The sequence below is a fragment of the Cydia fagiglandana genome, chromosome 3, assembly GCF_963556715.1.
Source record: "Cydia fagiglandana chromosome 3, ilCydFagi1.1, whole genome shotgun sequence".
In the NCBI taxonomy this organism is placed as follows: Eukaryota; Metazoa; Arthropoda; class Insecta; order Lepidoptera; family Tortricidae; genus Cydia; species Cydia fagiglandana.
This window is the reverse complement of record NC_085934.1, coordinates 6,380,286-6,401,727: the sequence shown is the minus strand read 5'-3', so window position 1 is coordinate 6,401,727 and position 21,442 is coordinate 6,380,286. Positions and strand designations below refer to the sequence as shown.

At 42.8% G+C, this 21,442-nt stretch overlaps 1 protein-coding gene across 1 annotated transcript; it reads right to left on the bottom strand.

The window, feature by feature from the left end:
• Window positions 1-519: 519 nt before the first annotated feature.
• On the bottom strand, window positions 520-21,334 carry LOC134680431 (mucin-2-like). The gene is made up of 11 exons (XM_063539563.1): window positions 21,177-21,334; window positions 15,664-15,799; window positions 14,591-14,765; window positions 10,885-11,047; window positions 9,186-9,312; window positions 8,280-8,451; window positions 6,491-6,520; window positions 4,952-5,911; window positions 3,812-4,705; window positions 3,558-3,780; window positions 520-2,158 (listed from the first exon to the last, which is right to left on the bottom strand). The coding sequence occupies exons 1-11, from the start codon at window positions 21,181-21,183 to the stop codon at window positions 924-926; spliced, it is 4,122 nt and encodes a 1,373-aa protein (XP_063395633.1). The 5' UTR covers window positions 21,184-21,334; the 3' UTR covers window positions 520-923.
• Between the last annotated feature and the right edge of the window lie 108 nt (window positions 21,335-21,442).

Here is a 21,442-nt window from a genome sequence, read left to right as displayed (position 1 = left end):
TAGTCTCGAGTGGATGGCGATACTTTTTGATATGTATTTATCAAATTTAACACATATCCATGAAAGAATAAGGATCAAAGTTAAATGACGTTCTAAAAGTTTTAATCAGATTGTGTAGAAAGATGGCAGTAACTGTACTGCCGGCCTAGCCAAGGTTACAATCGCTATCGCTTCGACAACGAAAAGCATTATGTCTCTCTATCACTCTTCCATATTAGCGCAACTGTGACAGTTGCGTTTCGATCGCTACGGAGCGTAAGCGATTGTCATCTTGGCTACGCGGCCTGACTGCTCAAACGATTGTCACCTTGGCTAGCCACCCTGAGGCCCTGAGCTATGCACGCCCTTTTGCTTGTAAGTAGGTACCTATGGCTTTTTGTACATATTGTATGAATGTACAGTAAGTATCCTTCAATGTTGCGTGGTCCGACGCGCACTTGGCTAGTTTATGTTTAAAATATAAGATGATGCGAATGAAGACTATGGTAGGGCCACTTAAATAAAAGTACGAAGTTTAAATAATACAAAATAGACTTTAATTTCATACAAAATTACAATAATTTCGTTTCAATAAATACGTCTCATATAAAACTCCTTTGGTTTAACAATTTATTCCAAAGAATAACCAAAATATGATTTAATAACATTATAGTAGGTTTTTTAAACATCGTGTACAAGACAAAATAAATATCCAATTACGCGTCTACCAATACTCGACTGCGCTATATAGACTAGAAAGTACAAAATATGATTGTGTGATGCAAATATGTAACACAATAATATCTCACATACTTAGTACCTTTAGGGTTACGCGGCACATGAAAGCATATTATTCAAAAATTAAATAAACTTAAAAGTAACAATTAAAGTAGAAAAGAGAGGTTACAAAATATGGCACAGAGGAACTGTCGAGTGGCGAGCGCTCACTTTTCTTTGGGTTTCTTTTCCTTCTTGCGCGGCGGCGGCACCGGGGCATCGCCCTCCTTTTTGACTACTTTCTTTATGACCTTCTTTTTAGGAGCATCCTTAGGTGCCTCGGTCGTGGTAGGGGTAGAGGGTGTCTCTGCGCTAGGGGTGGAAGGCTCTGAGCTCGGCGTAGCGGGTGCTTCCGAGCTTGGCGTACTGGGCGTAGCGGGTGCCGCCGCGCTTGGGGTAGGGGGCGCTTCCGCCACAGGCGTAGCGGGTGCCGCAGCGCTAGTAGGGGTGGCGGGCGCTTTCGCCACAGGCGTAGCGGGTGCCGCAGCGCTAGTAGGGGTGGCGGGCGCTTTCACCACAGGCGTAGCGGGTGCCGCAGCGCTAGGGGTGGAGGGCGTTTTCGCCACAGGCGTAGCGGATGCCGCCGCGCTAGGAGTAGAGGGCGTTTTCGCCACAGGCGTAGCGGGTGCCGCAGCGCTAGGGGTGGAGGGCGTTTTCGCCACAGCCGTAGCGGATGCCGCAGCGCTAAGGGTAGCGGGCACTTCCGCCACTGGCGTAGCGGGTGCCGCCGCGCTTGGGGTAGCGGGCGCTTCTGCCACAGGCGTAGCGGGTGCCGCAGCGCTTGGGGTGGCGGGCGTTCCCGCCACAGGCGTAGCGGGTGCCGCAGCGCTAGGGGTGGCGGGCGCTTTCGCCACAGGCGTAGCGGGTGCCGCAGCACTAGGGGTGGCGGGCGCTTCCGTCACCGGCGTAGCGGGTGCCACAGCGCTTGGGGTAGCGGGCGCTTCCGCCTCTGGCGTAGCGGGTGCCACCGCGCTCGGTTTAGCGGGCGCGTCTAAACTTGGCGTAGCTGGTGCCGCCGCAGTCGGTGTAGCTGGCGCTGCTGCGCTTGGCGTAGATGGTGCCGCGTCGCTTGGCGAAGCGGGTGCTGCCGCGCTCGGTGTAAAGGCCACCGCCGCGCTTGGCGTAGCGGGCGCCTCCGCGCTAGGTGAGGCCGGGGCCACGGAAGATTCTATTTGTGCAGCAGTGGTTTTCCCCTTAGGCTTGACGCCGATCTGCGCGAGCGACACCGGCGAGGCGGGGGTGGGTGCGGGAGGGTCTGTGGGAGTGAGTTCCGAGGCGATGATAGACTGCGCGAGCGCCGCGGCGTCCTCGAGCTCGGAGTCGGGCGTGGCGAGCGGGTCGGCGGCGGCCGGCGGGCTGAGCTGAAGTTTCTCCACCTTCTTCCTGCGCTCGCGCTCCTCCGCTACAACCAAATCCCCTTTATTCTCTCCTCGTATTAGGCGTGGCGTTAGTATGGCGTCACATTAGAGAGCAAGCTCGGTTAGGGCCTGGAACAAAGTCGAGGGAAAACAGAGCGCGTGTTAGAGAAACTGTGCGGCGGAAAGTTAGATCGGTGTCAGTTTAGCGGAGAACTGAAGCGCATTACAAGGATAATCATCAATGACTTCGGTGACAAATTTTATTATAGTTATTAAAACTAAGTTCTACAAATGAAGTGTATTCTGTGCGCGGAAAAAATAAAAGAAATGTGTGTCACGAATGAGTAAGCATTGAAGAATGCTCCTTGCAATGTGTGAAACATGTAAAGCAAATAAAACAAATTTGAGGTCGCAGCACTTTCTGCGTCGAAAGTGCAACAACCTGGGATGAGTGAAGTGCATCACGCAACATGCAGCCAAGTTCACTCTGCAATTCGAGCATCGACTACTAATTGCAGGGTAAATACGGTCGCATCAGCCCCGCGCGGAGAATCTGAAGTTACATTCGTTCCCAGAATAGCGTCCTGAGTCGTTGACCAAACGTACCTACTTATTTCATCCACTTGGACTCAACCCAACATCCGCTAATAAAATGACGTCGTTTATTCGAGTTTCAAGGGCGGTGAGATTCAAAATGATCGACCTAGACGTAATAGGTCTGTGCGAATTTTGGTAATATTGCGTCGGTTCCAAGTGCAAGTTGTTAAATTACCTGATCTATCAAAGCCGCGTCTCTTGCGCTGCCTCCTCGGTAGCTGGGTGAAATAACAACGAATTTTGAAACGTATGCTCAGTAAATCAACATAAAACCAAAATCATCACAAAACGGCACAAAAAACATGTGGATGCATCGCGTTGTGGATCGAGACGTTAAGGAGGCGCGACCGAACGAGGATTCGCATTCGTACCGGATTATGAAACCATGAAACCCGAAAGAAAGAGATGCCTTTCCCATGACAATAATTGAGGAGTGTCTTTTCAAAAGGACTTATTTTTGTATGTTGTTCATAGAGTAATAAGCGCTTTTGAAAAGACTCTCCTCAATTAGTCCCGAGTTGAATTGAACTGAATGAGTAATGTTCCCCACAGCAATTGACTATGAACATGAACATATAAAAAGCTGAATGATGTCCGAACTGTTGATACAAATATTTTAGTTTAATTTTACTAATTTGGAATACGTAACAGGCGCGATCTTCCAAGCGATCTACGTAATCTTACAGCCGAATTTCTTTTTAGCACGATCCTCATTCTTCGCCACGTTCTCGATCCGCGCCTCGTTTCGATGCGGCTAAACATAAACATTAGTAGAAGTCTAGAAAACTGCAAAATGAACTAGATGAGAGTGCAAAGCCGTCGTCGCAGCCGTCCGGGTCTACTCACATTTGGCGGCGGGGTCGGCGGGCGCGTCGTCCTTCAACGGCGTGTTGGCGAGCGGCGGGCTGTCGCTGGACGCGGAGCTCACGTCCAGCGCCTTCTCCGGCGTCGCCGCCGCCGGGGCCGCGGGGCTCGCGGGCGGCTCGGCCGCCGGGGTTGTGGGGGTCGCGGGGGCTGCCGGGGTTGTGGGAGTCGCGGGGTCCGCCGGGGTTGTGGGGGGTCGCGGCGGCTGCCGGGGTTGTGGGAGTCGCGGGGTCCGCCGGGGTGGTGGGGGTCGCGGGGGCCGCCGGGGTTGTAGGGGTCGCGGGGGCCGCCGGGGTGGTGGGGGTCGCGGGGGCCGCCGGGGTTGTAGGGGTCGCGGGGGCCGCCGGGGTGGTGGGGGTCGCGGGGGCCGCCGGGGCCGCAGCGGCCAACGCCTCGACGGCGGCTGGCGCTTCGGCGACCGGAGTGGACGGCTCCGGGGTAGATTTCGGCGTCGCCGGCGGCGTAGGAGGAACTTCGGGTTTGTCAGTCTTTTCTTTGCTTTCCTCTTTGCTCGGCTCGGCGGCGGGCGCCGGCGCCGCTTCAACGGGGGCCGCCGCCGCGGGGACGGCGGGCGCGGGCGCCGGGACCGCCGCCGCGGCCGCGGCCGGGGCTGCAGCCTCTGCGGCGGGAGAGACGGGAGTTGGTTTACCTGCCGCCTCGGCGACCGGCTCCACGGCCGGAACTTCGGCGGGTTTGGCCTCCGCCGGGGCTTCGGCGGACTTCGCTTCCGCCGGGGCATCCGCGGGCTTCGCTTCCGCCGGGGCATCCGCGGGCTTCGCTTCCGCCGGGGCCTCCGCGGGCTTCGCTTCCGCGGGGGCCTCTTTAGGCGGGGACGGTTGCTTAGGCGCGAGCTCTTTCGGTGGCGACGGCCGCTTCGGGGCCTCCTTGGGAGGCGAGGGCTGTTTCGGCGCCTCCTTGGGAGGAGAGGGTCGCTTCGGCTGGTCCTTGGGCGGGGACGTCCTCGGCTGGCTGAGGGTCTGCGAGATCTTGGCCCAGATGTTGTCGAAGGAGTCGGCGCCCATGTAGTCGATGTTGCCGGCCTCCCAGCCCTGGCGGCGCGTCAGCTCGTCCAGCGCCTCGCCCGCGGCCGCGCCCGGCACCACCCGCGCCAGGTTCCCCGCCACTCCGCTCTGAAATAGAACGTTACCTTAGTGGTTTTACTCCGAGTCCGAGCTCGACCGAAAGAGTGAATAGGGAGGTAGGTTAATAAAAGTGGCGTGCTAAATACACAAATCGTACGGAGCATGCGAAGCTTGTCAAACGGGTAGCTTACTTGTAAATTATTGCGATTACCTGGCGGGAGTCCGTGATATTTTGAATGATGAAGTTTGAAGATGATACATACCTGAGACGTCTGACTGAAGGGATGCACTTACTTGAGATGCGTGGTTTTCGAGCGCTTCGTCCTCCTCTTCTGAATCGTCAGGAGTCATATACTCTGATGAAGACGGCGACGGGAGGGGAGGTATTTCGTGAGAACAGATCTTTCGTCCGTACGAATCAATAGTGGATATATGTTTTAGATAGTAGTTGTCGTACGGGTGCCTCGGTTTTATATCCTCATGATCACAACTTTCGGTCTCGGAGGCATCGCCGTTCATGTCTTTTATCGCCACCGGCACACCGGCTTCCCTGTTCTCTCTTTCGTTATCATAATCTATGTGAACGTGATGTACTATGTGAACCCGTGAAGTGTCTACTTGCGTGTGATCAAAACCTTTGCTCCACTGCGAGTTGGATGATTCGTGTGGCTGTTCAGAATGGCTATGATCATGGTGATGATGGCTCGTGTGATCGTAGTGATGATCATGAGGATACTGTGCGTGAGTTTGCCCGTGATTGTGGTGGTCTTCACTATGATGATGGTGCGGGGTTTCGTGATTCGTGAAAGGTTGACCTGCCTCGTATTGATGGTACCAGCCGTGGTGTTCGTCGGTGTGATGGGTGTGAGTGTGAGAATGGTCCCAGGAGTGATCTGTGTGGTCGTGGCTGTGCGTGTGTTGGTGGGGTTCGTTGTGCCAGTGGGTGTCGTGCTGGTAGCCGGCGGGCGGCTGCCACGCGTCGGTGTGTGCCGGTGCTTTATATTCCCACACGTAGTCTCTCACTGCTTTGTGATCATCCGAGACTTCCGGATTTGGATTGGGCGGGATGTTTCCTTTGTAATTCTGCCAGGGATCGTAGAAGTCTGTGAAGTCAGGTTTGTCGGCTACCGCTTCGTCTTGGAGTTGTGCGTCCGGGTGGTGCCACCGGAATTCTGATCGCGGGTCCAAGCTGGGCTCGTAATGTTGGGCGTCCGGAGGGGGCATCGGGGGGGCCTCTACCTCAACGTCCTCAACCTATCGGTTGAAGTGACAATACTCAGTGGGGCGGCATGCACACACGCTTGAACTAAGCTTCACAAACACGATACACGGAGCTTTGTCCAAGCGATTATTAGTAGGTCAATACTGACCGCATCACTAAATAAACATACGGATTTTTATTTTCAAATAACAAGTTCATAAACGTTAGTCGATATTAAAGAACACATCATCTGTACCTAAACGGAGTTACAGTTATCAGAACTCACAAAAATCAAAAATAAAGACAAAATATTATATCTGTATGTTTATCTAGTCAACGCGGTAATTTCACCAAAATACCAACACCAACTATGTATATCCCAAACATTGACAGCTTCAAAAATCCGTGCAGCAAACAGGCTTAAAAAATGTTAGTATTTTGGGGAAATATTATCACAGCATAAAAGAAAAAAAACGGTGCTAAAGACAATAGTGCACTAAGCTGATGCAAGCGGTATTTAGTCACTCAACAAACAAGCACTATGCTAAAAACCTAGTCTAAACTCAAACTTGTGCATAAGGTTGTATATATGTCTGATGCGTCTAGTCTACAGGTATCTATATAATTCTCACCTCTGAAACACTAACGTCCTGGTTGGAATGCTTGGAAAACATGGTGAACAGTTCAGATCGGTGTTTGGTGTGGAAATGGGTCGGTTTACTGGACTCGTCAGTTGGCGGTTACACGGCCGACCGCGAGCGGATTGATTGCAGTTATTCGATATCGAGATGCACGCACATGAGTGTACAGGCAGAATGTGACCGAAGTATTACCACTAGGTAGGTAATGGTTTACCATTACAATTACGAGTATGATATAAAAGATTTATTGCTTGCAATTAATGTGTATTGTCAATTGCATTTGCAATAAATGTCTTTAATTTAAATGTAATTTAAATTTTAAATTAAAAATCGTGTTTTTAATTTAACAACTAATATTACCTAATGTAGAAATAAATAACTCTGGTTGTGAAAAGTTGTTGTTTGACAATTCATAAATGAACTCAACTGGTCGCCAACTTTTGATAACCAGAGTTACCGCATAATTTGATTTGCTAAACCAAAAAACTATATTCCTCTGTATTAGACTACACATCTTATACAAATTATAATCAACGAATCTTCGATAATAGTTAGCGTCGTATGAAGTAAATAATGAATTCAACTACAATTAGTTGAATTCATTATTCAATACACTGAGTCCAGAAAACTGATTTTCCACACCAAACCCGAAACATTTTTAAAACAACTAGTGGTACAGTTTCTAGACGGCGAAGTATGTGACAGGTTTTGAGAAGGGGTCTCAGACTTCACACTTAGGAATGCAAATATTAGATTGTCAACAAACCCTGCACGAGCGCAAATTCTGTGAAATCGGTATATTTTGTTTTGTATTTGTTTTTGTATTGATAGCGTCAATGCTTTTCACTATCTAGTTTGTATATAATATACCAGTATTCCTACATACAAAAGGTATGTGTAGGCACATAGGTATACCTATACAATAAAATATCTGCATTATCTCAGTAATAGGAACATTACTAGTGTGTGAATTTTATCCTACTCACAGCATTTTTTCTGTGTCCTATGGTCTAATAACGTCGTAGGTAAGTTAAAACACATTATTCATTATTATTCTAGAACAAAATGGACTCTAAATAAATGTCAAATAATTCACCAATCTCCATGCTAACAGTTATCAAAATATTGAATATGGAACCTACAACTACCTTTTTTTTACATGAGCACAATAAGAAACATTATGCATCATTAGATAACGAGCAAAATTGAACAACAAATCCCTAAATGTTTACTACAGTCTGTTTAAGCAAACTCTGCACCAACTTGGCAAACGACAATGTGTGGTACGATACTATAAACATCAAATGAAAAAAAAAACTAAATCTAGGTGGATAGGCCATTAGGTTAAACATAACAGCGCTTTCGTCGATGGCACTTTATTATCTTGAATTTGACAATCTAATTGACAGTTTGCTTTTCCATCCCTATGAGAATATGACGCGTATAGTAGCGCTATCACACTTAATCACTGCCCAGACGGTGCAGAGTAAGCTTAGACGAGCGTTTCTTTTTTTTGCCAATTTTATATATTGTGACCTTTTTGCCACTTTTGTAGTTTTTTCCTATTGTGTTACCATTTCCCCATATACCTTGTATGGCGGTAACAAAAGCGGAAAGTTTGAAAAACATGGAAATTTAAGGATAAAAAGGGCTCGCGATCTTTACTAGAAATAACACAAAAGTGGCAAAAAAGGTCACATTATATAAAAATGCCAAAAAATAAAAGAAACGCTCGGACGTACTCTATCAATATACATAGAATACTGTGCGCCAGACTTACCATGGATGTATCGAGCTGGTGGTGCACCTGGCCCACGAAGAGGTCCCACCACAGCTGCAGCAGCCCCTGCAGGTGGTCGGGCGCGGACACGGAGCGCGTCTCGAAGTTGTAGGGCTGCAGCCACGGCTTCGCCGCGCCGATGAAGTGGATGATCTTTAGGTCTTGCCCGTACCTGGAAGGTGCGGGGAGTTGTTGAGATATTTTTGAGTTCAAAGTTACCCTCCTATGGCCTAAGGTCTTACCTATAGTACTTCTTCAGTTCGTTGAAATTTAAATCATATTCAATTGTAACAGAGTCGCTTTTGCTTTGTTTTGATTTTTCAAACAACGCATAATCAACTCTATTTTAGGTTCAAATATCGGTACCTAGCAAATGTTAGATTTTTCATTTGTAAGGCTGGACCCTAAGAGGTTACGTCATTTTATTTCGATCATTTTGTTTTCCGTTGATTTCAAATTATCTTCATCACGCTGCACCGACAAGAGCCCAGCTCTTAAATTGAAAGAAGAAGAGGGTCGAAGGACTATTAAGAGTGTTAAGAGTTAATATTTCCGGCCAACTGTAATTCGCCCTCTATAGATAGGTCCAAACAAAAAGCCACATCTAAGATGCTTAAGGGCAATATACATTCCAGGTGTACCCTCGAGTATACATAGGGTTGCCATACATCCTGTATATATGGGACTGTCACCGTATTTAAGTATCACGTCCCGTATTTTTACTGGTCCCGTTTTTGTCCCGTATTTTGTCGACCGGTCACTGTCCCTTATCAGTTCCGACTAATTATGGCAACCCTAAGTATACAGCTCTCGCGACTCCAAAACAAACAATACATCAGAAAAAAATATCTAATTAGAGTAATTAGTTATCAGGCGGTGCTTTACAAACAAATAATAATGTCATACTGTTTGAGTGCCGGCAGGTAGGAGTAGAAAGCAGCTGAGGTGACGTTGTAGAGGAAAGGCAGGTGTTTGTTGATGTCGCCGCGCGCCCAGTCCGAGAAGAAGGAGTTCAGCAGGCCTTGGTCGCCACCTGGCGACAGCATTTGGAGGTAGAAAGAAAACTGTGTAACTAAAAGTTTTTAAGGGTGATATTCCACCTGTCCAATTTCTTTGTTCAATGCGTATTTATTTTGTCTCACATTTTGCTTAATGAAAGAGTGATACGCAATGACATTGTTGGACCGATATATTGGACAGATGCAATACAACACTATAGTTTGTTTTTTTTAGCATTAGAAAGAACTCCGCAGAAGCAAGCGTGCAGTTTTTATCAGGCTCGTTAATTGTTAATAATTATTGAATTATCTAATGTAGCATGGTCAATACATATAATTTACTTCAAATTGTTAACGCTAAAAGTGCCAGATTTAGAACCACAAGCTAACTTCTGCGAAGTTCTTTCTAATGCTAAAAAAAATAGGCGGAATGCTTACCTATAATACCTATCCTTCTAAAGTTTTTGTTTTTTGTTCATTTATCCGAACGCGTTTTTTTAATCCTACTAATTCAGGCCTGCCTGTACCTACCTATAACTTAGATTTTTGAACTCAACTTCCAATGTTCACCGTTTTATCGTCCTCACAATTAAATGGTCATTTCTAACCTTATTGCGATGACATAAGGACTGTTGTTATTACTGTGTAGTACAATAATTACAAGCACTTATTGAATAACAAATAGCGACAACTTTTCATTCGTCAAATAGCATTTATCATTTGGCAGACAAGTAAGTGGCGCTAATAGTTAATGTCAAGGCGGTGATACTATATAATTTATCTGCGAATATAATTGGTGCTATAACAGAATCTTAATGTGTCTGCAGGTCTGGACAAGCCTGTAGGCCAAGCACATGATTGGCTACCCGTCTTTTTCTAACTATGTTAACAAAAGAGAGACGGGTAGTCTACCTCGTCGCGAGATACTGTCGCGCCAATCACGTGCTAGGCCCCCTAATATGTGATATATTGCGATCTATTTCAATATATGTATAAATATTTACAGTCCGAAAATATGCGTATGTCGGTTTAGCTGCCAATCATAGTGACGACAGATGATATGCACCTAGTAGCGATATTTCTAGATAGTATAAACAAGATTGATACTGGCACTGCGTCACAGCGTCCGATAATAGATGCAACATATTGTCGGTCCATTGACTATGAATGACACTCCTTTGGCCGTAATCTTTACGTTTTACTGGCTGGGACTTGATAACCGTAATGTTTCATGTTTAAGCATGTTTTATAATATAGTAATTTACAAAGTTTACAACGCAGGTGTAGGTACCTACCTACTTAATATTGTTTATCTGTCTTTATAACTAGCAAAATAAGAATTTCTTCGCAATTGGAATTGCAAAAGATGAAAGAGATCCTTAACGGGAATTAAATTCGTCTTTTACTACTACGTTTGCAGTTCCAATAAGCATCTCCTTTACAAACCTCTGGAGCTGTGACCAACAACGAATCACAAGGAGAACAAAAGTAAGAGAGGTCAATTCTTTTCGTATTCCTTTCCATAATCATGATAAACTTCTCTAAATTGGTCTAAATAGACGAGGTACCATGAGTTTTGGAACTTTGGATCAAAAAAGTTATATTACCGTCAAAACTGCCGCGCTCCTGCGCGAACTTGATGAGCGCGTCGAAGGTCTCCGTGGAAGGCTTGTAGACGAACACGCCAGAGTTGAAGCAGTCCGGCCAGCCGACGTCGGGGGCCGCGGAGAGCTCTTCCCGCTCGAACAGCTCATCGCAGTTCTGTACCACCTGCGAAGAGTTTCGAGGTTAGCTTCTGATCAGTCTGTTTCTACTATACCATCGTCCACATTAACTGACATTTCGTATAGGTAGGCGCCGTTTTGCATTGACATAGGTAAGGTCCGCCGATCCTGAGAGTTCTGCGGGCGAGTACCGCGCTTGATTAGCCGAGCTTTTATTTTGCCTCGTGAGTATTCGTGGCCGACTCACGAGTGAAAGAAAACATACAATGCGTAAGGCGCCTGCCTGATGAGACTGATTTGACTGGCCAGTTCGATAGGTCAGTATACCAATGACTTTGAAAGAATATGCTTCCGATAAGATAGTAACAGTAAAAGAGACTGTAGAAATTACGATTTATTATTTAACTGCGAATGCATTAATAATAAATTACTTTACTACTAGATATTAAATGACTACTTCCTAATTACTGTGTGTCATGTTAAGGCAATTAAATTATCTGTTTTACGGCTATATACAATAACTTAATTTTCCCTTTAATTAAATTGTTTAATGCTTGTCATTTTCCGGTTCGCGTCATCGAGTCAGCTTTCACGAATTTCTACTTTCATATGCAGGTTTCCCAACACGCCAGGTGCGATGAAATATTTTATTTTTGTGCCACTTAATTTATTATGCCAGGCAATAACATGCAATGCAAATACGAATCAATGAATGTAACGAAACAAGTATTCGTTTTAAGGGTGGAGAAATCGCCACGCCTGAAGATCAATTTTAATAGGTACAGTCAGCAGTAGAAGTTGCTAAGCGGGCGAGGTGTTCAAAATGATCTTGACGCGGCTTCATTGTTAAGAGAATAAGAACGTGTCAGAGTAATTTGGAACATCCATTACATCCACCCGCTTAGCAACTTCTGCTGCTGTCTGTACGAGACCTGAATCCCACGTGGTTGTAATGAGGGACATCATACGACTGAATCAAGATAAATATTTAGCGCACTCCTAACACTAATGTCGCACGTGAACGCAAAAACATAAGCTGTTTAAGAAGCCTTTATCTGAACGCCGATATAAGTAGATGACATAATAACCCGCGATAAAAAAAACGTAGCACAAGTCAATGAAACTGAAACACTATCTCATTGTTTTGTTATTGGAACCGAAACGGTCGGTAAATTGAATAATGCACACGCATCGAAGTCATGTTTTTACCTACATCATTTTTGTTGTTTCCTAATTAAGCACCTGAAACTATGTCAGAAAAATTGGGTCAGATTCTCAGACACGGTTGACCCAAAGACTTTGTTACACGAGGATATGTAATTCCACGCTTTCTGTCACACATGTGGTGTATGAAAATCATAGAATGAAAGTGTAAATGTTTGGAGCGGGTCCAAAAAGTCGGGAGCAAATATGTGGGCCACGGTTATGCGGGCCGTCATCTCGCGTTACGCTAACATCCACATCCGGTACCTAACATTGACTTTCTTATAGTCTAAACAATTGCCTGTCGAAATAGAATTTACGACTTTCGTGTGATTGTTGAAGAAAAAAAAACAGTGTAGTGTGCGGTTGTAGCGTATTATCTTAATAGCCTTTCATATATGTTTAATCATCTATTTAATCCATGTCTTGCATTCCAAGATATTGTACAAATGTACCTAATATGTGCTTCATGTGTGTCTGGCTGTGAGATAGGTATATGTATATTGTATTGTAGCCCCCAAACGGATACATAAGTAGATTTTATTTTGAAGTGAAAACTTCTTTAGCGGCGCTGTGCACTTTTTGTGATGGGGAAAAAATGATAAACTCGCGACAGGTCACGTGACCGACAGATTCGACAGATTGAAAATTCGTAAGACGGACACGTGACCTGATCGAAAAACTGTTAAAACAATGTCATTGAGTTTTCACTTCTGCCGGCACTCCCGGAGTGCAACCCGTTGTTTTTTTTTGTTTCACCACTTTCAAATATCTTTGTTGAAAATTTAACATCAATTGAGGGCTGAGGCTATAGGTTATACATATAAATAGATCTGCACAGATTTTTGTTACTATTTAATTTCTAAAAAAGTGTTATTGTTTATTACAGGATTTTTTTTTTATAAAGTTTTATTGAATGAATCTTTTGATCTCTAAATCTCTATCAGTTTCCTGGTCCTGATAGGTGCATAAAACCGTTCAACCATACTTTTATATTGCTCGATTAAAAAAATAAGCATGCGACTTATAACATCCGTAGTTCGCATGATTGTATGGTAAAATTAGAAACTCACTGATATTAATTACTTAAATAAAAAAAATATGTAATAGGTGATTGACTTGTGTTGTCAGGGGAACGCAAACAATCTACTGTTATCGTCACAAAATTTAAGAGTAGGCGGAAGATAAAATGCACTGACTTTTATACATATGTTATCCACAAGCTTATCGAAATTATTCTCAATGAGGTTAATGAGCGTCGCCTTTCCGTTTCGTAAGTCATTGCTCGGTGGGTGAAAGAAAAAAATAAGCTAGTGTAGGTTACATTAGGTACTCTGAAACAGGAGTTAATATAACCTTCCAGCCAAACCTCTTTTCCCAAATCGCAGTTTTAAAACGGACTAGGGTGTTTACTGTAATCGCTATGGTTACATGTATATGTACATGTATAGCTATATGTTAATATGTGTGAACCAAGCAGAGCCAAGATATCTATATTCGTATAGGCATTAGGCGCTAAAAATTCATTATCTATTTAATTATTTTATCCGCTATGATAGGAAGCGATATATCGAGAAAAACCTATAAATATACCTAATCTAGTAAATGTTTTGAAATAAGAAGGCGCGATTGAAAAAATACTTATTTTCATTAGGGGTCATCCATTAATTACGTCACACGTTTAGGGGGAGGGAGGGGGTCAAGAAAATGTGACATATTGTGACATGGGGGAGGGGGGAGACACAAACTTTGTGACGTCACTTTAACTTCATCAGTAACCGAAAATTTATTTAAATTATTTAGTTCGCTGTACATTTAAATAACAAGTTTTTAAAACGAAAATATTTTTTAATCGTTTAATTTTCTTTCCTAAGCAGTTTTGGGTTATAAAATTACTAATATTTATATCGTCAAAAATATTTTGATAAAATATTAATAATACTTAGGTACTTACTTAATTCGATTTGGCGATTTCGTAGAAAAAATGTGACGTCACACTAGGGGGGAGGGGTTTGCCAAATGTGACCAAGTGTGACAAGGGGGGGGGGGAGGGGTCAAAAAACCTAGAAATTGGTGTGACGTAATTAATGGATGACCCCTTAGTGTTTGACGTTGAGATAAGCTAGCGATGCTATTTGTCCTTGACCTTGTACCTTGAGCAGTTACATTTTATCACAAAATACGGGTACCTATAATTTAAGTGACAGTTGACAGTGTCTGCGTCTTACATTTTCGTTTCGTTCTCAGAAACAGTCACTTCTCGCCAGACAGTGAACTTCTTGTATTAATTCTTGAAAAGATCGTTTACTCGATACCTACTGTCGCGTGTCGCGGCTCCCTTGCATAGGCCCACGAAGATGGACTCCAGCTAACAGTGCCAACTTACCAGGGTATCAGCATCCAGGAACACGCACTTCTCGTACTGCGTGAGCCCCCAGCAGTGGATCTTTGTGAAGGTGATGCCCAGCTCGGGCCGCTGCAGCAGCGCCAGGTGGGCCGCGTCGCGCGAGTCCAACACATCCACGGTCACCACCTCCGTGAATACTGCGCGGAGACGGTCTCTATGGAATTAACAAATACCATTTTATGGTTTTGAAGAGAGATACATTTTTTGAGATATACTGCAGCTGCAGGTCATTAGTACGAGTGAGGTTTTCAGTGCTTAAATACAGAGGCCCATTTCCCATTTCTATAAACTCCCTTCTGTACAGATTACCATGCCATTCTGAGAACAGTTTGTTCAGCTTTGGAGTTTATGTTCGACGAACGGAGCCCTCGTAAATATTAAAAGTACTCGGGGAAAAGCGTGTAGCACGCACTTACAATAAATCTTAAGTTATTTTGTGGAGGTGGTGGAGGTTTAAAATGAATAGGTTGACTAACGAGGTCCTTGCTAACTCGGTTAAGCATGGCTGTAGCTTTTCTCTTTTAAAAATATCTACCTGAAAAACATTTATTTCTAATGGCAGACAGAAAATAACTTAGACCCTGTAAGACCCACGACTTTGAAATATAATCTGGTAAATACTTGCGGTGTGATGTGACATTTAAAACATTCAAATGCTCATTAGTCACTCGGTCACCTAATTAATTCTCATTGGAGTAAATCCAAAATCCAGCAGGAAATCATTATCCCAAAAAGCATTAATAATGTTGGTCTATTAATTTTCCATTATTAATTAGTCTGAAGTTCTGGACATTTGGGAGGTAGTGGCCTATCCCTATTTGGATTCCTTATATCGATATAATTTGTTATCACGTCGGTTTGCAACGAGATAAAGATAAGTTTCGCTTTCGCTACCATTTTGCGCCACCGAATCGTTTATTGACAACTTTGACAAGCGACGCGCCTCACGCGCCCTTATCAGGTGACAACGAATCAAGCCGGGTCAGGTAGCTCCCATTGGTATTGTTACCGGAATCCACTTGGAAATGAATAACGTAGGTTATCATTATCACCTCATGGCATCAGTAACTGATGGTGTGATGAGGACCACAGTGGAGTGCGTGGACCGAACGCGGCGCAGGGAGTGTGCCAAGACCAGTGCTCCCAGGCCGTAGGAGTCGTTTGTGGCCAGCGTCACCCATGCTCGGTCTGTGGACAAGTACATACAATACGTTAAAAAAGTATTTGGAATCATTTTACTTGAGTTTTATGCTTCCAAAACAGTAAAGCGATGAAGGCTGTGGAAAGGCAGTCTGGGGAAATTCCAGGACCCCGCGACCAGCCAGACTAAATTTCCTACACCGAAATACTCCTATTGAGTTTGCGCCATTATCGTAAATTTTAATCAGTGAAAACTAATATTTTAATCCAACGAAACATTATTTTCCTGACAGCAATTTACCGATATACTAAAATGCTAATTCCTAGGACTTGCTGGTGTATTGCTAAGTAGAAATTATGTTAATGCATTAATGTTTGAACATGATTGAGCTTTATTCCTGTTCAAGTGGGCGTAGAGGCCTGCATTCAATTCAAATAGGGGAGTCCGTTATTAATACTGAGTCTGGTTTAGTAGACAAGATATTTGAAGTATAACCCTAACTGCACCCTTGTGAATCTTAGACTCGATCATTTCATGATATGGCAATCATTTCATGAAATGATCGGTTGGCCATATCATAAAAGCTGAAACCTAAAATGGCATTTAATGAAATGATCAACATCTATGACCTGGCCACGACATATATAAGAATAGGTTTCTACACATACCTAAGCAAAATGTGTTTATGTTATTGTGTTACATGTTGTTTTATTTTATTTTTGTCACGAATAAACGCCGCTCTCGAATCTACTCTACTCAAAACATGAAATTATTTGCTAAGATAGGTATAATAGGTTGCATGTTGAGCGTACCTCAAGTTTACTCCATCAATGAGTTCGGCTTAGTTTAAAATTCACGGTTGCATGGTGGAATGATAGACGTGGCGTAAATATTAAGACGCAGATACCTGCTTGCAAGTGCAAAGATGTTCTACTGGTATCATTTTATTTCTCAGTTAACGATTTCAAAAAGCCATAAAACCTCAGCTTCCATATGTATCCGCATAATACAATGAAAATATCCAGTTCTAGTAACCATTTAGGTAAACGTACTGGTGCTCGACGCGGTCCCAGTACATGTCATCTTGAAACTTAAGTCATTGCCAATAGAGGTGACAGCTAGGTGTCATCTATTGGGCATTAGCATGTCGAGCACTAGTATTACGTTTACCTTATATAGAAAGCTGTGTAGGAACCCGATCTCTCTTCAAATGAATTCTGAAAAACATTTCAAAATAAAACGTTGTGTTTGTTTTGATTGTTGTTACAACGCGCATTTTCAAGGTTGAAACACAAGTTTCCTAATGTCAAAATATTTTTAAAATATTACGCATTTAAATTTAGCCGTGAATTACAACATTTGATTCTGACCAACACCGCTCTCCTTAGGTGCCAAAGACGCAGAAGTCTAAAATAGCTGGAAATCGCGTTTTAATGAAGTGTTACGCAAATTCGTATTTCTGCGTTTTCGACTTGGGATAGGGTATATTTAATGCGTTTTTATCTTCCTGTACTGTGTGGATGTACTGCGTAGGTCCTAGACGTAGGAAGTTGGCACGTGGACGGGATTGGCGCCTAGGTCCGTTTGCGCGCAATTTATTCGCTGTCAATACCGACACGTGTAGTATTAGCGCTCGTTGAAATTGAAAAGAATAATTGACGTTGACGCCCTACTTATTAATTGATAAGTTTCTTTTTATTAGGCTTATACCTATCTACATCTAAGTGTAATTATGCCTAAAAACCTATAATGACATCAAACTACATGTTTTCGTTGTAATGCCAATTGGACGAGATGTTAATGTTTTAAAAACATCACTACATCACTTTAGAGTTTATTTTAGCGAGGTTTGACTATCGTAAAAAATCAGAATGGCCTTTTGATTATCGTTTTAGAATGCACAATCATGTTATGTCTAGTCAGACGTATGGTATTCAGAAAAGCATTTACGTGAATAATGTGTTGAAGTTTGTGGACGCGGGCTACTCGCATGTTGTAATAGACAAGTGCCGCACGCTGGTCCAAAATAGCGCGACACAAATAAAATTGAAAATAAAACCACTGGATAGCGTCAGATACTCAGCGCGGGCTGACGACGCCTTTGCATTCCACAATTAAACCGATACATACATCAGTCTTCTGGGCTCAGCCTACGCTTCGTTAGACGACCACCACATGCAACTGTAGCGCCCAGTGTCAACGACTCATTTCAAATCGTGCTTTGACACGATTTATCGACAGATATTAGCATCATACAGGCATACAACCATCTATCTATTCATAGATAGTATTTATGATGATGATGCAGTGGGCGGGCAAAACTACGTCAACTCTGGAAGTCTGGAGCATCAACTACTGAAAAATTTATATGTAACACCAACTAATTTTGGCATAGGAAATGCCGCCAGTCGAGGCCACAATTTAATGACCAGGAATCTGCACCCACAAGATGTTTGTTTTTGAAATTTCAACTACGCATTTCGATTTACTAACCTCCCAAGGTTTCAGTCATAAATCGGATTTCGGCAGTGAAAATATTATTTTGACGCTACTGAATCGCGTTGTGACTGCAGAATAGTTCGGTAACGTACCACTATTAGACGGTTGCTGATCTATTTATTAACACGAAGCATGTCAAAAGGAACCCCAACAAGGCACTCGAGAGTAGAGGCAGGATCAGGCGTGGGTCGGGAGCAATGTCCCTGCGGTTTCTATTTAGGTGCGGCCGGTCTGGCGGGATGGAGCCACGCGGGCAGTCGACCGCTAAACGGAATAAAGGAATGCAATCGAAAACCCATTCATCTTCAATATTATGCCGCATGACATTAAGCCGGACAAATCAGGAATTAATTAAATTTGTAGTAAATATGAATATTTATTTATTGCTGGTTTACATTCGTTAGTGATCCGTAACTGCACACGCTAAGTGACGTGTTCTGGTTGTGTTACTAATGTCTCTATATTCGTGTCCCTCTTAGGTATTCAGTAGTGCTGAAGTCACAGAGCTAGTGATCATTGTATAGGTTATAGAGAAAGTAGGGTAAAGTAGGAGAATGCAGTAGGTAGACAAGTACCGGTAATCTGAGAATGCGCTGCTTTCATGAGAGGTCGTTAATATTTTATGGAGGTTGGACAATGCCCTGAATATTTTTAATTAGTTGCTCTTGGTCGCCATGCCCTAACGTATGTGCACAGGTATTTATCAATTACTAATAGCGTATCGAAACTTACAGTCACATTGTCAAATTTACAGTAAGTACCTACAGGAAACATTTCTGTACGTTATTTTAACTGTGCCTCATACAGACACAGGCGAATTAAGTACCTAGTGACCGCCGATACATTTTAACGAGTGAGCGACTATCTATCGCGATCGTGGATTGGAGAATTCATTGGAAATATTGGGATTAGCTTTATGGTTTATGAGTGGGTTTTCTCACGAATAAAACTGCGATCATTTAAAAAATTACCACAGAATTTGAATATTACGCAGGCAATGTAGCAGATTAATTTGACATTTCGTCAGCAAAAACTAAATCAAAAGCAAGAGTCGGAGGTTGGTAACTGTATTGTCTAGGCCAGTTTTTCTGAATGGTTCCTTATTTTTTAAGACATCTGAATTTATCTTTTAGACATGAGATCGTTTGTTGCACTTGACTTGAGTGTATACTGTATCATCGCCATCATCGGCGCCAGATCAGCCGCAATCGGGTCGGACGAGACTGCGGCCGGGGTTGAATATCAGTGCGACCGCAACCTCCGCGAAAACTACCTTAAGTTACTGCGACACTTATGTGTTAGGTCATATGTCCAATAATAATAGAATAATCCTTTCAGTAGTTGGTAACCAGTGGACCCCTTTGGACTATGTTTTATATTTGTAATCTACTCACAAAGCCCTTTCATTTAGTACCCCACACATCACCCACATGGCATGTTTAAAAGAAAAAAGTTGAAAACTTTGTACTGCCGACTTTGTGACGTCATAAAAACTCACTCCACCACTTTAGAAGGTGACAACATGTATTTTGATAATCAGTAGACCATGCTGATTCCAACGATACTTGTCGGTATAAAGCTTTTCAGTACTCCAATGACGGCGTTATTTAGTGACAGAGAAAGATGCCCGCAATTTGCGAACTTCGATTTTAGCGGTTATAGCCCTGATCACGAAGATAAGCACGATCACGGTTATTAAGAAACGTAGTGAGAGAGATAAGAATTTTGACGTTTTTAGGTGGAATTATGAACTACCCACTGGCGTCTGCCAGTCTTCGTTGATCAAAAATTCAGGGGTCCTTTCAGTATCTACGCACGGTTTTAGAAAGTATTTGGATGTAGTTAATTTAATACAAAAAGTTATCAAAAACAATATCTGCAGCCTATGCGTATAAATATAAAGTCAGGGTCAAGACCGTTTGCTAAATACGGTGTGATAAAAGCCTAGGTATACGAGTAGGTATATAGTGTTGATTATGAATGTGTACAGCAGATAGCGTGTGTTTATTTACTCGTACTGCACTGTGCGGCTTTGCGTTATCTTTAGAGAATAAAATTAAATTCATAGTTTATCTATAAATAGTTATAACCCGTGTGAGATTTTTCTCATATTACCTACTTAAATACTTATACCAAATACAGATACCTATAGAGTTTATTGTTTATGTTTAGCAGATTGTTTAATTTAGTTTTGATCTTTTGCTACGGTCAATAATAAATGAATTTTCGGTCAAAATTATTTATAAAAAAAATCTAAAGTTTAATACATAAAATATCAAATAGTGGGTAGGCGGAAAAATCTAACACATAACAAACGTCGCCTCAGAAAAATAAAAAAAATCGTTACCTAAGTATGTCAGGCAGGCCAAACAAATCATAAAGATGGGATGAATTTAATAGAAATTTATGAATTCAAATTTAATAGAAACCTTTTAATTATTCTTTTCAAATTAGACGACTACGCGGTATGGATTGGCGATATTTACATTTACCAGATATATAAATATATATGTGAAGGAAATGATATACATAAATTAAAATTCATGAATAAATTATCTGGAGTTGGATGTCATTCTTAAGTAGGTAATACAAATATATAGACCACTTTTTAGTAATTAGGCACATAACGTACCCAAGCTTGAAACAACTGCCTATTTAAAATAATTAGGTAAGCGTATATTAAATTCCATGCGATTTTTGGATATAAATACGACAATAGGTACGTAACGTAACAGCATAATATTTTTAAAATAAGATACCCCATATTTCAACGAAGATAATACGATAACCTCTACTCAATATTTATTTCATGCTTTCAATCAAAAATCTTTAAAAATTTAAAGAAAATTTTATTTTTTTGGGAAATATATGTTGATAGCACTTAAATAACTTGTTGTCTAGAAAAAAATGGTTAAAAGGACTCACTTGACATTTTGAAGCAGGGTGTAGTTTCGCGTGTGACAGTTCCAGTCACCCCTAATGTCACAAACTACACGCGCACTCCGCGCAACACTCGCAAATGCATGCACGAAGCGTGCGCGAGCCCCCCTCGGAGCGCCGGTCCTACACCGACACACTCATACACACATGCAAGGCTCTAACGTCATTATCTGCGCACACAAGCAAGTTTGAAGAATGTTTACATCAAGCAAAATTAAGCGAACAAAGCCAGCAAATAATTAACATAGCAA